Raw genomic sequence first — 12,223 nt, 5'->3', positions numbered from 1 at the left:
GGGATAACCTTAAGTGTTAGGTCCAACAAGCATGTTGAGCCTCCATGCCGGCATCCAAAAGTATTGCCCACCTTCCATCGTCGCTTTCCCACATACTCATGCTTTCGGCTGCATCGGTGCAGCGAGACTCCTCGGTCACGTTTTCTTGCTGCCCCGTTCCCCTCTGGTCACAAGTCTGCTATGTCTTGGCACCACCGGCTTCCTCCAGATGGCACGCAGCAATCTCATGATCGTTCCTTCATCTACCCTCCTCTGGTCTCCCGAATGGGCCTCGCTTCGACACACCGCGTCGTGGCGGTGCCGAACCTTGCCTGATGCAGCCCTGTACTTATACCCACTACTGTCCCTCTGATCCCCACTCGTCCTTCTCTCTCCACCATGCTTGCCTTGGCAGTCTCCGTGCTCTCCCTGGGCGCGCTTGCGAATCCCTTCCCGGTATCCGAAGCGAGCAAGTTCTCACTTTCGGATCGCTCGCCCAACGTCCATGCCCGCCAGATAGTTGTAGAACTCTGCGCCGGGTCGCCTATCTTCGAGCGCTGCGGCGGGCCCTGGTGCGCTCCGCAAGGCTGGTTCTGCTGCGGGCTCGGCGCATGCCCAAACGGCGCGTCATGCCTCGACCAGCGGTGGTGCTGCTTTGAAGGTCTCACCGAGCAGCAATGTCGTGCAGGTATGTGTCTTAGTCGAGGGTAGCAAGAAAGGAGTGCTGACACCAGGGATCGAGCAGGCCAGCTCGATGGTACAGGACCCATCGGCGGTGGCAAGCATGCTCACGCGCTCCGACATCCTGAGCGTGCTCACGGCATCGTTTACAGGCATGCCGTCGGGCTTCCCCACCGGGGCCGCCACCGGATCGCAAAACGGGGCCGCGCCGACCCAGATGGCCATCACGCAGGGCGTTGATTCTGGCTCTGGGGCCGGTAGTAACTCGAGCATCCCCGGTGGCAGTGGTGGCAGTGGAGGCGGAGGCGGAGGCGGCGGCTCGAGCAGCTCCGGCCTCTCCATAACTGAAGGTCGGACTCGCCGCACGATCTATCTGGAAACTGAGGTCGAGTTTACTCGAGAGTGGTCTGTGCAGTCCTGGTGCATGGCCCGCATTCAGGCCCTCAGGACGAATGAGACGGGCGCGACGATAAGCTTTGAGATTGCCGGTGAGTTTTCGATGTTCTCGATCAGCGCGGCTGACGTCAGCCGACGTGGCCGGCTTCACGCTGTCGCACGATATATTTGTGGGCGGCACGCTGTCTATCTCGCAGTCACTCTCCGGTGGCGCTGCGGGCATCGCGATCGGAAACATAAGTACGAGCGCGCGGCCCATCCCGATGGGTCCCCCGAGCAACACCACCTGCGCGGTCACGTACGTGTTCACGCGCGAGACGTCGTACACCATGTTCGGGGAGAGGATCACCCTCATCTACGAGTCGTCCAATGCTGGGTCTACCGCGCCCGGCGCGCCCGCCCTGCCCACTACGCCCAACATGCCTGAGGCACCCACGGCGCAGGGCAGCAGCTGCCGCATCAACGGCATCACACTGTACAAAGATCAGAACGAGCTGGCGGCCGTCAAGGTCGGTGACGCCTTTCAAATTGATCTGGACCCCTCGATGGCGGGCACCAACACATCAGCGAGTGGTACCTCGGGCACTGGTGTCTCCGGATTGCCCAACGCCGCCACAACACTCACTGTGCGCTCGACCCTTTGCGCATTCTTTGCCGTCGCCTTGCTGTTGGCCTATTAGCTCCGTTTTTCAATGCCACCCCTAGCTGTTGTTACACGAGGTGCTCAGGCATCTACGCCTTGCCTAGGATTGAAGCGTTTGCGGGCCATAAACATCCAGTTCAACTCTTGGCACTGTTCGTGTTTCAATCTGAACCAAATTTCGCAGCGGTCACATTGACGGGAAGTTGTGAGCATTCAGCAGGCAAATCCACCCATGTAAACACTGCTGCCTATAGCAGTGCCTCACTCAGTCGGTTTTCCTACGTCGGTCAGTGAACTTCCACTGAGCATTCCATCTCGTAATCAAAGCTCCAGCCCATGATCCGTTGTGCGGAGGGTGCGAACAGAAGTGTACCAAAGGGAGGTTGGTTCTCATCGGTGGAGGAATCGACAGAAGCATCACGTGATCCGGTTCACGGGATCTAATTTTCGGTGAAGTTCTGGTCCATGAGCGTCAGCTGTCACTCACCATCGTACTGTCCATAGCGAGCAAGCATCATGGTCCGCTCGTACATGCGCCATGGGCCTACACAGGTGAGATTGAGGAACGCAGAAAAAAGCTGATAACAGGCCTTTGGTGTTATCTGCTCCCCAACGGCCAACAGCAGCTACGACGGGCGCCTGGCCTACGTCGCAGGCTGGGAGGACGTTCTCGTCTGGGATGTGAAGCGCGGCGAGCTTGCCTCAATGTGGCATGCGACCGGCGTCACCTCTCCCATCACTTACCTTACTCCCGCTCCGGCGCCGGAAGAATCGACCTCGAGCACTGCCCGGACGTTCGCCGTCAGCTACACGGACGGAAGTATCCGCCTGTGGTCATGGGATCCCGAGACGCCCGGTGTTGAGGCCGTTGAGGTCGTCACGTTCAACGGACATAAGAAGGGTATCTCGACCTTGGCATGGGATGTAGACGGCGGACGTCTCGCGTCAGGCGGCAGCGAGGGGGAGGTTGTCGTCTGGGACCGCGTTGCTGAGGTTGGCTTGTTCCGACTTCGTGGACACCGCGGGCCTGTCACGAGTATCCACTTCATCCCTCACCCAACCCTTGGCGCAACTCAGCACGCCGGGTACCTCGTAACTACGTCGCGCGACACTTACCTCAAGCTCTGGGACCTGAGTACCCAGCACTGCGTGCAGACTGTCGTCGTGGGCCGAAGCGAGGTCTGGTCTTGCGCTGTCAAGGATGACTCGGAGGACGCAGAGGAAGGAGAGGGACGATGGCTCATCCTCACCGGCAGCGGGGACGGTGAGGTGCGCGCGTGGACAGTGGACAAGGCGGCGCTGGCCGACGGACTCAAGGAGAAGGAGAATGGCGAGGTGAGCATTCTTTCAACCCTATGGCTGACAGCAGCTTCCCAAGCTTGTGCTTCCGCTCTGCACCGTACCATTGCCCGCATCTACGAACCCGGTTTCACAGCTCGCGTTCCACTCCACGCTCCCCGTAATCCTGGCCCAGACATCGGATCGCACGACGGCAGTCCTGCGGCTCCGGTCAGAAGAGGAGGTTGCGGCGAAGCGCGCACGGAGGAAGAAGCGAGAGCGCGAGAAGAGCAAGAAGAAGGGCGTGGACGCCGAGGAGGAAGAGGCGAACGACGCCCCGATCGCTTGGGAGGATCGCGTGACGACTTGGTGCGTGGTGAAGGCCAACGCCAAGGTCAAGTCGTTCTCACTCGGCGAGGACGGTCCCAAGGCTATGTCTCTCCTCCTGGCGCTCGCGAACAACTCGCTGGAGGCCTTCAGCGTGCCCTCGCCCCAGGGCGCAAAGAAGAGCAAGCTTTCCGACGGGAGCGCACCTGAGCCCGCCAAGGTCTACTCTGTCGAGCTGGCGGGACACCGGCAGGACGTGCGCGCGCTCGCGGTGAGCAGCGACGACCAGATTCTGGCCTCGGCCGCCAACGGCACGCTCAAAGTGTGGAACATGCGCTCGACAGCGTGCCTGCGCACCATGGAGTGTGGCTACGCACTTTGTTGTACGTTTCTGCCACATGACCGCCATGTCGTGGTCGGCACCAAGGCCGGCGAGCTGCTGCTCTACGATGTGGCGGCGGCCGTCCTGCTCCAGCGGTACGAAGCGCACAAGGGCCCCGTGTGGGCCGTGCACGTCCGCCCTGATGGCCGCGGACTCGTCTCCGGTAGCGCCGACAAGGACGTCAAGTTCTGGAACTTCGAAATGCGTGAGGAGGCTGAGGGCGAGCGTGTTGTTAGCCGCCTTGGAGTGGAGACTATCGTAAGCTGAGACTGATGAGAGATCTCTAACAACAGTACAAGAAGAAGGTGGTCACGCTGGTGCACGTCAAAACGCTCAAGATGACGGACGATGTGCTGGCCGTCAAGTACAGCCCCGATGGGAGGTTGCTGGCGATCTCGCTCCTGGACTCGACAGTCAAGATCTTCTTCGCGGACACGCTCAAGTTCTTCCTCTCGCTGTACGGGCATAAGCTTCCCGTGTTGGCACTGGACATCAGCAGCGACTCAAAGCTGATCGTCACGTGCTCGGCGGACAAGAACGTCAAGATCTGGGGCCTGGACTTCGGTGACTGTCACCGCTCGCTGTTTGCGCACGATGACAGCGTCATGTCGGTCGCATTTGAGAAGAACTCGCACTTCTTCTGGAGCGTCGGCAAGGACCGCGTGCTCAAGTACTGGGATGGCGACAAGTTTGAACTTATCCAGAAGCTTGAGGGGCATCAGGGCGAGATCTGGGCGCTGGCTGTGAGCCACCAGGGGGCGTATGTTGTGACGGGCTCGCACGACAAGAGCATCCGCATCTGGGAGAAGACGGACGAGCCGCTGTTCCTTGATGAGGAGCGAGAGCGGGAGCTCGAGGCTGCACACGATGCCGCGCTCGTCGACTCTATGAACCGCCTCGATGCGGAGGACGGGGATGGTGAGGCCGAGGTCGAGGCCGTGCAGAAGCAGACAGCCGAGACGCTCATGGCCGGCGAGCGGATCATGGACGCGATCAACCTCGCGGACCTCGACCGCGAGGCGAGGGAGGAATATGAGGCGGAGAAGCGCCGCCTCGGTGACGCGGGCAACAGCCTCCGACCGCCAGAGAAGCACGCTGAACTTGCGGCGCGCGGCGTCGAGGCTGATGAGCATGTGTACAACACACTCGCGTCCATCCCTGCCGCACATATGGAAGACGCGCTTCTTGTCCTCCCCTTCAAGCAGGTCACATCCCTGCTGACGTACCTTGATGCGTGGGCGGTTGCCGACCGCGACATCATACTCACAGCGCGCCTCCTCCACTTCCTCGTCCGGACCCACCACTCGCAGATTGTCGCGAACCGCGTCATGCGTGCGCGGCTCGTGTCGTTGCGAACACACGTCCGATCTGCGCTCGGCCGGCATCGGCAGCAGATGGGATACAACCTCGCCGCGCTCCGATTCCTGCGCACCCGATGGGAGGGCGAACACACGGCCGGGCTTCTCGAGGAGGAGGGAATGGACGAGGAGGCAGTGCGGAGGCGACTTGAGGAGAGCAGAACGAAGAGGAAGCGCGTGGCGGTTGTGTGATAGACTGGCATGCACTTCTGTTGGGCCAATAAATTCATTCGTTACTGACTCAAGCATACTTCTGATTAATCTACGACCATCTACCACTGTATAAATGGGTGGGTCTACCACCACCGGTCTTCGAACTTGGCCTCCTTGTCGGCAAAGCGGACGTCGGTCGCGAAGCGGATCCGCTCGTCGGGGTCCTCGTTGTTTGCACTGCAGTGTACCATGCAGCAGTGATGGAAGACGACATCGCCGGCGCGGTAATCAGCGATGAGCCAGCGACGGCGCGTCTGCTCCGCGAACGCGCGGCAGTCACGGGTGAGGCCGCCTCCCTGGAGCATCTGGTGTCAACGATTCGCTGCGGAAGGCTACCTCCTCGTCTGCCCGCTGGACTCACGTTGATGTTGAACGCATCAATCTGTTCGTCGTCAGGCAGGTCCTTGTTCCACTGGATGAAGCCATCCTCAATCTCCTCGCCGAGCTTGACGCTGTCCTCCAGATACATGAGCCCGCCGCCGACGGGCGAGATGTCCCCGATCGGCACCCATGCCGTGAGCGCGTCCGGCTCCATCCCACGAAGGTACCTGCCTCGTTAGTCTTGCTCAGCTATAGCGAGCATCCACTCACATCTGATCATAGTGCACGCGTGTCGCGCAGCGGTACGCGTGTGGGATGTTGGTGCGCAGAAGCTGCATGCGGAAGCGGAACGGCTTCTTCCACCCACTTTTGATGCGTGCCGCCATTCCCATGATGAGTGGGTGGTCCGCGAAGTCGCACAGGTACTTCTCATGGTTGGCCTGGGTGCGGTGGTTGAGAAGGAGGTCGTCTGACTCGAGGCGGTGCTCGCGCGCCAGCGAGGGGTCCTGGCGGTCCTGGGGTTAGGACACAGAAGAGGCAAGTCAAAGGAAGGGAGCGAGAGAGAGAGAGCGCAACGGAGAGAGAAACCGAGAGAGGGGGAGGGGGGGCGGGGGATGCTCGTGGCGACTCACAAGACCAGAGTAGATACCCTCGACGGGGTCTGTTCCTTCCTTGAGCACGCCGGTGTGGGCCACGCTCTCGAAGAACTTGCGCCGCACAGCCATAACCTCTTCAACAGGCAAGAGTCCCCGAAGGTGGACTACGCCGTCGCGCTCGTACGCGGCGCGGATGTCCTCAATCGGCGCGTCGGCAGGCATTGAGGGCAGCCAGCCCAGATGGTGCGTCGGGATCTGGGGTCAGCCGTGGCTGGCCCAGATGCGAGTGGGCGGTGGTGCACGTCGATGCACGCCGCACGCGACGCTCACGCCCGCCCGTGGCCACCCACAATGCCCCCTTCATTCCCCTCGATCTGCATGTCCCCCAGGTCCCACTTGCCCTGCATGCGCTCGCCGTCGATGCGCAGCTTGCGCCGCACGGAGTGGACGGGGTCGGGATAGCGCGAGATGTCCGAGATGGTCATGATGTAGTGTCTCGAGAAACGATAGCAGCCGCGTGCGCTATCGTGTGCGCTTACAGATGCCACTGCTAGTCACATGGTTCTGACGCGTAGGCACTCGCCCCCGGCAGCAGTGGCTTCGAAGCCAGAAGAGAAGAGAGTGTCATCTGACCTCGCAGACGATCGGATCGAGATCGGAAGACACCGAGGCTTATCTGCCCCTCACTTTTGCGGGGATGCGGGGTAAATAGGCACGAGGTACCGAGCTCGGTCTATAGCGGAGAGCGATTCGGTCTAGCGTACTAACGCATCGACCAACGGTCTAACACCTCCCTCATGCCTCTTTCCCACATGGCAACTCCGTCCGACCATGACCAGGTTTCGATTCCATGACGAAGAACATGCCACATGCCACACTGTCAGTCTGGGGCATACCTCGACACCATGCCGACAACGCCACACTGCCATCTTGCCTCCAAGACCGCCTCGACGACTATTGATTACTTCCTTACGACAGCCGCAAACGCACTACACTTTTGGTGTGGCGGTCTGCTTCGCTTGATGTGCCTTGCCCGCTTTTCAGTGTCTGAGCGTTCAATTGGTCAATCGGTGGCACCCTGCCGCCTGCCGCGTAACGGCATGCCCGACGATCAAAGCCCAATACCCCAGGTGAATTGCAGCTGCAGATCTGCTTTTTGAGTCAATGACGCATTTCGCACTCAGGTAGAGCGTGCCAAGGGTGAGTATGGATCTCTACCACCCGAGGCATTGGCTGACGGCAAGTGTATTGTGCCTCAATGCCCCACTCGATGTAGTTCGAGCGAGGAGGCGTCGGATTCATACGTTCATACCGAGTGCTCCCAGAAATGATGCATGGGCTTCACTTCAAAGGCGATCTAGGCGCGTGAGGCCGAAGGACTGGCCGGAATTCGCCAACAAAATGCTTCCGTGATTCGTGCATCCGGCGCGCCTAGCTGGGCTTGATCGCCCACAAGGTTTAACCAGATTAGGCATGCGTAGCCCCCGACGGGCTCACCTCGTGCACCACTTCCTCAAAGCTCTTTCCCACTCAGGCCCCAAAGCGCCGAAACCCTAGCAAGAGGCGAGAAGGCGGTACTCGCCATCGCACTCATCCCACTCGCTACCTCGACCTTTCTCTTCGTCCTCCTCTCTCCCTCTTCTTTTTATCTCTACCCACCCGTATCCTCTCCTTATCTGTCCTCCCAGCCCCTCGACCTTTCCTTACTTTCGAAGCGGCACCTCCGCCCTACTCGATCTCCTTCCAGCCACAACCGTGGCCCCTTCCATCGTTCCCTCATTCGCGCCTCCCCCCCCCCCTCCTCCCTTCAGACTCCCCACTTTCTCAGCAACGTTCCTCTCCGTAGTAGGAGCCCCCGACCTCACCGCGACATGCGCGTTTTGTAGCGTTTAGCAACATATACCGATACTCTCCCCTCCCTCTGCGCGACCTACAACACCCCGATTCTCGCCTTCTCTCACCATGATTATTCCACCCGACCCAGAGAAGGACCCACGTCTTTTCCGGGGGAGCACGACGTCGCTCGTCACCGTCCCCGAGGACCAGCTCGTTGATGTCGAAACGCTCGAACACGCCCCCGCTCATCCAGGAAATGCGTATTCTATCAACCCCGCCGCACCTGTCGCATATCCTTACGGCGGGCCCTTCGGCGACGCATTCACCGTGCCCTTCGACCCCGTGCCGCCGTACTCGGCACGCCGGGAGCTAGACCCAGTTGAGCACGCCGCGTACGGCGCACCCCCGCTCGGGCGAACATTTAGCCGCGCATCTCGAGGCTCGACTTCGACCTCGGCCTCAGGGTCATCTACTGAGTCAAACGCCACACCAACACGCCGCCGATTTACTCCACTTCGTAGTGGGTCGCGCACAGTCTCGACCCCCGCTTCGTCGGACACTCTACTTGCTGCACGCGGCACGAAGCTGTGGGAAGGGTCGGCGACCCGCGGACCAGCACGGCGATGGCTCGGCATCCCTATACCTCCCCGCTCTATCATTCCAATCTCGCCCGAGGCCAAGGGGCTCTGGCACAAATATAGGCGCTTGTGGATTGCGATGTTCGTGTGCCTTGCCATCGGAATCGTTCTCGCCGTGGGACTTGCTGCCGGTCTCGTACTATCCAACCAGAAGGGCCCGTCTCATGGTGGAAAAGGCGACGCGTGGAGAAACAACCGCAAGGGCCAGAACACGACGTACCCAACAACACCGGACTTGTCAATCTCCTACCATGAGGACCGTGACGGGCCGTTCCCCGAAGACGGGGAGGCGACCCAGTGCAACCAGTTCACGCCACTCAACCAATCGAGCGCATTGACACAACTCGCAGTCAATTCGCCGCACTTTGCTCACTATATCTCGACGTACTCGTTCCCACTCAGCGCTCACGTCGATGGGATGGCCGCTCTCAGCCACAACCTGTACGTTCTGGCTCGCGGGCTTGCCGCAACCGGCACTGTTGAGATCGTCGGCTCCAATGCGCCATCCGGCGTTATACATGGCGGCGAGGAAGGCGTGGTGAAGATTGACGTTCTCGCGCGCTATCAGGCCGACCAGGAGCTTGCACACGTTGCGCGTGTGTGCCATCTACAGCGCGAAGATGGCTCCTCGGGTGTTGGCATCTTTACGCCAGTCGAAACGGATGGTGGTGCTGAAGGCCCATTCCTGCTGAACCCGATGTACACTCCGGCTTTTCACGTCGTCATTCGCATGCCCCCTAGTCTGCTTGCCACAAAGAACGACACCGTGGGCTATCTACCAGGGCTAAGTCTTGAGCTCGCGCAAATGGGAACGCGCATCGGCAACCTGCAGCAGGTGGCGTTGATCGGCGATCTGCGGATTCACGCGGGCAGCAGAGGTGGTGGTGTCGTTGTCGACTATGCTTCGTGCAAGACTTGCACTATTGTCGGTGCCGAGAATACGGTGCAGGGTACGTTCAATGTCACGGAGAACCTGGCTATCAACTCGACGAGTGGGACGATTCTGGCCAACGTCATCCTCTCGGACCCGGAACGGCCAGGAGACGACAGCGCGACGATCACCAGCATGATCCCGATGCCACACAGCGCGCGTCGCCGCTCCCTGAATCCATTAGCGGAACGGGCTTTTGTCGACAAAATTGTCGAGCCGACATCAGCCAAGTATCCTGGCATGAAGAACCTGGACGCGAGTGAAGACGGCCCGGACCACGTGATCAATACGACATTCTGCACCAACGAGGGCTTCATCTTTGTCGCGTACCTCCACCACCCTCCAAGTACGGCGCTGCGCGCCTGGGTGTCGAGCGAGAGTGGCATGGTCGACGTGTCGATGCACCCGAACTATGTCGGGCCGTTTGCGCTGGAAAACATGTGGGGCGCGATCCGCCTGCCGCCCGTCCAGGTGCCAAAGGTGCCCGACCCGATACACCAGGGTCGCTCGCGCATTGTGATTCAGGGCCCGGTCGACCTCAACTCGACGACGTTTTTCGGCGGCCTGAATGTAACCGACGAGATCACTGCACCGAACTCGGTCACGGGCGCTGCGGCGTGGGCGTGGGTTGAGAAGGGCCACCCAAGTGTCTCCGAGGTGCAGAACGGGTTTGAAGGGCGAGGCTCGGCGCTGGTTGCTGTTGCCACGCTCGGGGACCTGCAAGTGACCTTTGACGGCACCTAGTTGTTGCGGTTCCCCAACTATGATCTCCTCACTCCATTGACCACACCGACCACCCACCCCAATCACCTGAACGACCTACATTCCAAACACTGGTGCATCGGCATCACCACCTCCCCTATTCGGACGACATTCGCCCGGACGACATCCACGAACACTCAGTCACGTTTTTTTTTCCCCCCCTTACTCTCTCGCCTGTGATATCTTTTCGCTTTTTGCTCCCAATCCCCATACTCAGCCTCGTTAGCCGATTAGACTTGTGGAATAGTGTATTGGCCGGTCATCGGCTGTGTAATGTCACCAATGTTTTGAGCGTGGTGGTGGGTCGTGGATTGAGGGAAGTTTTGAGGAGCGGTTGATACGTGGGATTTTGGTGGCGGCATGAGAATGAATACTGAGTGGGGGGGGGGGGGGGGGCTAAAAGGAGCTGTGACTACCGTGATCATGGCATCCTGTTATGACTGCGCTTATGCTTAGGGCTGTCATGATGCCATTATGCGATTGGCATTGGTGTTGGTGTTGGTGTTGGTGTTGGTGTTGCGGCTGCCACTGCCATTGCCATTCATTGCCAGAGGGCGTGCTGCGAAGTGCTGTGAGAGAGCTGTGAGCGCTGCGGAGCGAGTACTGCGAAATCACTGCGAGTGCTGGCCAGGTAAGTGAAAGGCACATGGATTGCGGTGCAGATTGGGCGGCCAAAGACAACAATGCGGAAAGAGAAAATGAATAAGAGTTGCACGAGTATCGCCGAAGAGAGCATATCCCAACGGAAAGAAAAGGGAAAAGGATAGCGGGCATCGCTTTCTCGACAACCACAAGCTGTAACACGAGCTGTAACACAAGCTGCAGGCTATAATAACTCGAGATCTGAGATCTCGGAGAACCTTCAGCCATGCTGGTCAGTTTGCGAATGTTTCACAATGTGGCGTGGCTTGGCCTTTCAGCTGTCATCTGTCAGCTGTCAGCTGTTAGCTATCATCTGTCATGTATCATCTGTCATCTGTCCGTTACCAGACGACGGATCAGTCAAGAGTATGAGACAGAGAGAGACACGGAGAGCGGAGAGCGCTACGGGAGAAAGTAGGACATGAGACATGTTGAATAACATCCAAACGCCGTCGGATGCCCAGATGCCGGAGTTGGGCTTTTGGCCGGCTGGCCGGCTTGCCAGCTGGGGGCCTATGGGGGGGAGGGGAGGGGCGCAGGCCGCAGCCCCCTCGGCGCTCGGATCGCTAGGAGGATCGGCATCCGTCGCGCAGTCGCGTATCCGTGTCATCCGTGTTTGAGCTGATGCACGAGGAGGACGAGGAGGACGAGGAGGACGAGGCCTGATCGGCGAACGGGTACGCGTCAGTTGGGCAAATATAGGAAACTAGGAAATGGGATTAGGCCAGGACATTGAGGGCGGTGCAAGTTTCCACATTCCACATTTGACCCCAGGCTCTATCTAGGCTCCACCAGGCCTCGCCCGGTTGGCGGAATAGGAATTGCAGTACCATCTCGCACTTGTGCGTATTGCATCCGACATGGTTGGCGTCGGCCGATATGTCTTGAGTGCAGAGGTGGAGCGCGGGGCAGTAGGGCAGTGGAGCCTGGCACAAGGAGAGAAAGCATGACGACACTGGCGGGCAGCGAGTTGTGCCAAGTCACGGGGGATGCCAAAGGTCCAAAGGGATCCAAGGCGCAGACCATGACGCTGGACGGACACGTGCTGTGGCGTCCGGGCGAGGGGAGGGGTGGGAAACGACACGATCCTTCAGTCCTCCAGTCTGCCCCCCCAGAAATTCCGGGTTGCCAAGTGAATTCAAGTTTGCGACAAGTGCGACGGGCGAAAGACGAGCAGAGCAAGCACAGCAAGCTGCAAGCACAGTTCAGGACAGACAGGCACCTCTTCCTGGTAGTGGGG

At 59.7% G+C, this 12,223-nt stretch overlaps 8 protein-coding genes across 8 annotated transcripts; 5 read left to right on the top strand and 3 right to left on the bottom strand.

Moving 5' to 3' along the window:
• Positions 1 to 378: 378 nt before the first annotated feature.
• COLE_04471 (uncharacterized protein) lies at positions 379 to 1,736 on the top strand (the record flags this gene model as incomplete). Its single annotated transcript, XM_018426971.2, has 3 exons — positions 379 to 667; positions 714 to 1,148; positions 1,189 to 1,736. 3 exons carry the CDS (start codon positions 379 to 381, stop codon positions 1,734 to 1,736), a joined length of 1,272 nt encoding a protein of 423 aa, XP_018275887.1.
• A 479-nt stretch (positions 1,737 to 2,215) lies between these two features.
• On the top strand, positions 2,216 to 5,236 carry COLE_04470 (uncharacterized protein; the record flags this gene model as incomplete). The annotated part of the gene is made up of 4 exons (XM_018420996.2): positions 2,216 to 2,251; positions 2,288 to 3,034; positions 3,069 to 3,944; positions 3,980 to 5,236. 4 exons carry the CDS (start codon positions 2,216 to 2,218, stop codon positions 5,234 to 5,236), a joined length of 2,916 nt encoding a protein of 971 aa, XP_018275886.1.
• A 70-nt stretch (positions 5,237 to 5,306) lies between these two features.
• COLE_04469 (uncharacterized protein) lies at positions 5,307 to 6,011 on the bottom strand (the record flags this gene model as incomplete). The annotated part of the gene is made up of 3 exons (XM_018424319.2): positions 5,307 to 5,562; positions 5,619 to 5,805; positions 5,849 to 6,011. 3 exons carry the CDS (start codon positions 6,009 to 6,011, stop codon positions 5,307 to 5,309), a joined length of 606 nt encoding a protein of 201 aa, XP_018275885.2.
• A 1,068-nt stretch (positions 6,012 to 7,079) lies between these two features.
• Positions 7,080 to 7,334, top strand: COLE_04468 (uncharacterized protein; the record flags this gene model as incomplete). The annotated part of the gene is made up of 1 exon (XM_018424318.2): positions 7,080 to 7,334. The coding sequence occupies one exon, from the start codon at positions 7,080 to 7,082 to the stop codon at positions 7,332 to 7,334; it is 255 nt and encodes an 84-aa protein (XP_018275884.1).
• Positions 7,335 to 8,136: 802 nt separating this feature from the next.
• COLE_04467 (uncharacterized protein) lies at positions 8,137 to 10,323 on the top strand (the record flags this gene model as incomplete). The annotated part of the gene is made up of 1 exon (XM_018424317.2): positions 8,137 to 10,323. The coding sequence occupies one exon, from the start codon at positions 8,137 to 8,139 to the stop codon at positions 10,321 to 10,323; it is 2,187 nt and encodes a 728-aa protein (XP_018275883.1).
• Positions 10,324 to 10,815: 492 nt separating this feature from the next.
• Positions 10,816 to 10,980, top strand: COLE_04466 (uncharacterized protein; the record flags this gene model as incomplete). Its single annotated transcript, XM_018424316.2, has 1 exon — positions 10,816 to 10,980. One exon carries the CDS (start codon positions 10,816 to 10,818, stop codon positions 10,978 to 10,980), a length of 165 nt encoding a protein of 54 aa, XP_018275882.2.
• Positions 10,981 to 11,299: 319 nt separating this feature from the next.
• On the bottom strand, positions 11,300 to 11,593 carry COLE_04465 (uncharacterized protein; the record flags this gene model as incomplete). Its single annotated transcript, XM_018424315.2, has 1 exon — positions 11,300 to 11,593. One exon carries the CDS (start codon positions 11,591 to 11,593, stop codon positions 11,300 to 11,302), a length of 294 nt encoding a protein of 97 aa, XP_018275881.1.
• A 167-nt stretch (positions 11,594 to 11,760) lies between these two features.
• COLE_04464 (uncharacterized protein) lies at positions 11,761 to 12,009 on the bottom strand (the record flags this gene model as incomplete). Its single annotated transcript, XM_018424314.2, has 1 exon — positions 11,761 to 12,009. The coding sequence occupies one exon, from the start codon at positions 12,007 to 12,009 to the stop codon at positions 11,761 to 11,763; it is 249 nt and encodes an 82-aa protein (XP_018275880.1).
• Positions 12,010 to 12,223: the final 214 nt, after the last annotated feature.

The sequence above is a fragment of the Cutaneotrichosporon oleaginosum genome (genome assembly GCF_008065305.1).
Source record: "Cutaneotrichosporon oleaginosum strain ATCC 20508 chromosome Unknown ATCC20508_contig04, whole genome shotgun sequence".
Lineage (NCBI taxonomy): Eukaryota > Fungi > Basidiomycota > Tremellomycetes > Trichosporonales > Trichosporonaceae > Cutaneotrichosporon > Cutaneotrichosporon oleaginosum.
The sequence above is the reverse complement of the archived record's forward strand: the minus strand, read 5'-3'. Positions and strand labels throughout refer to the sequence as shown.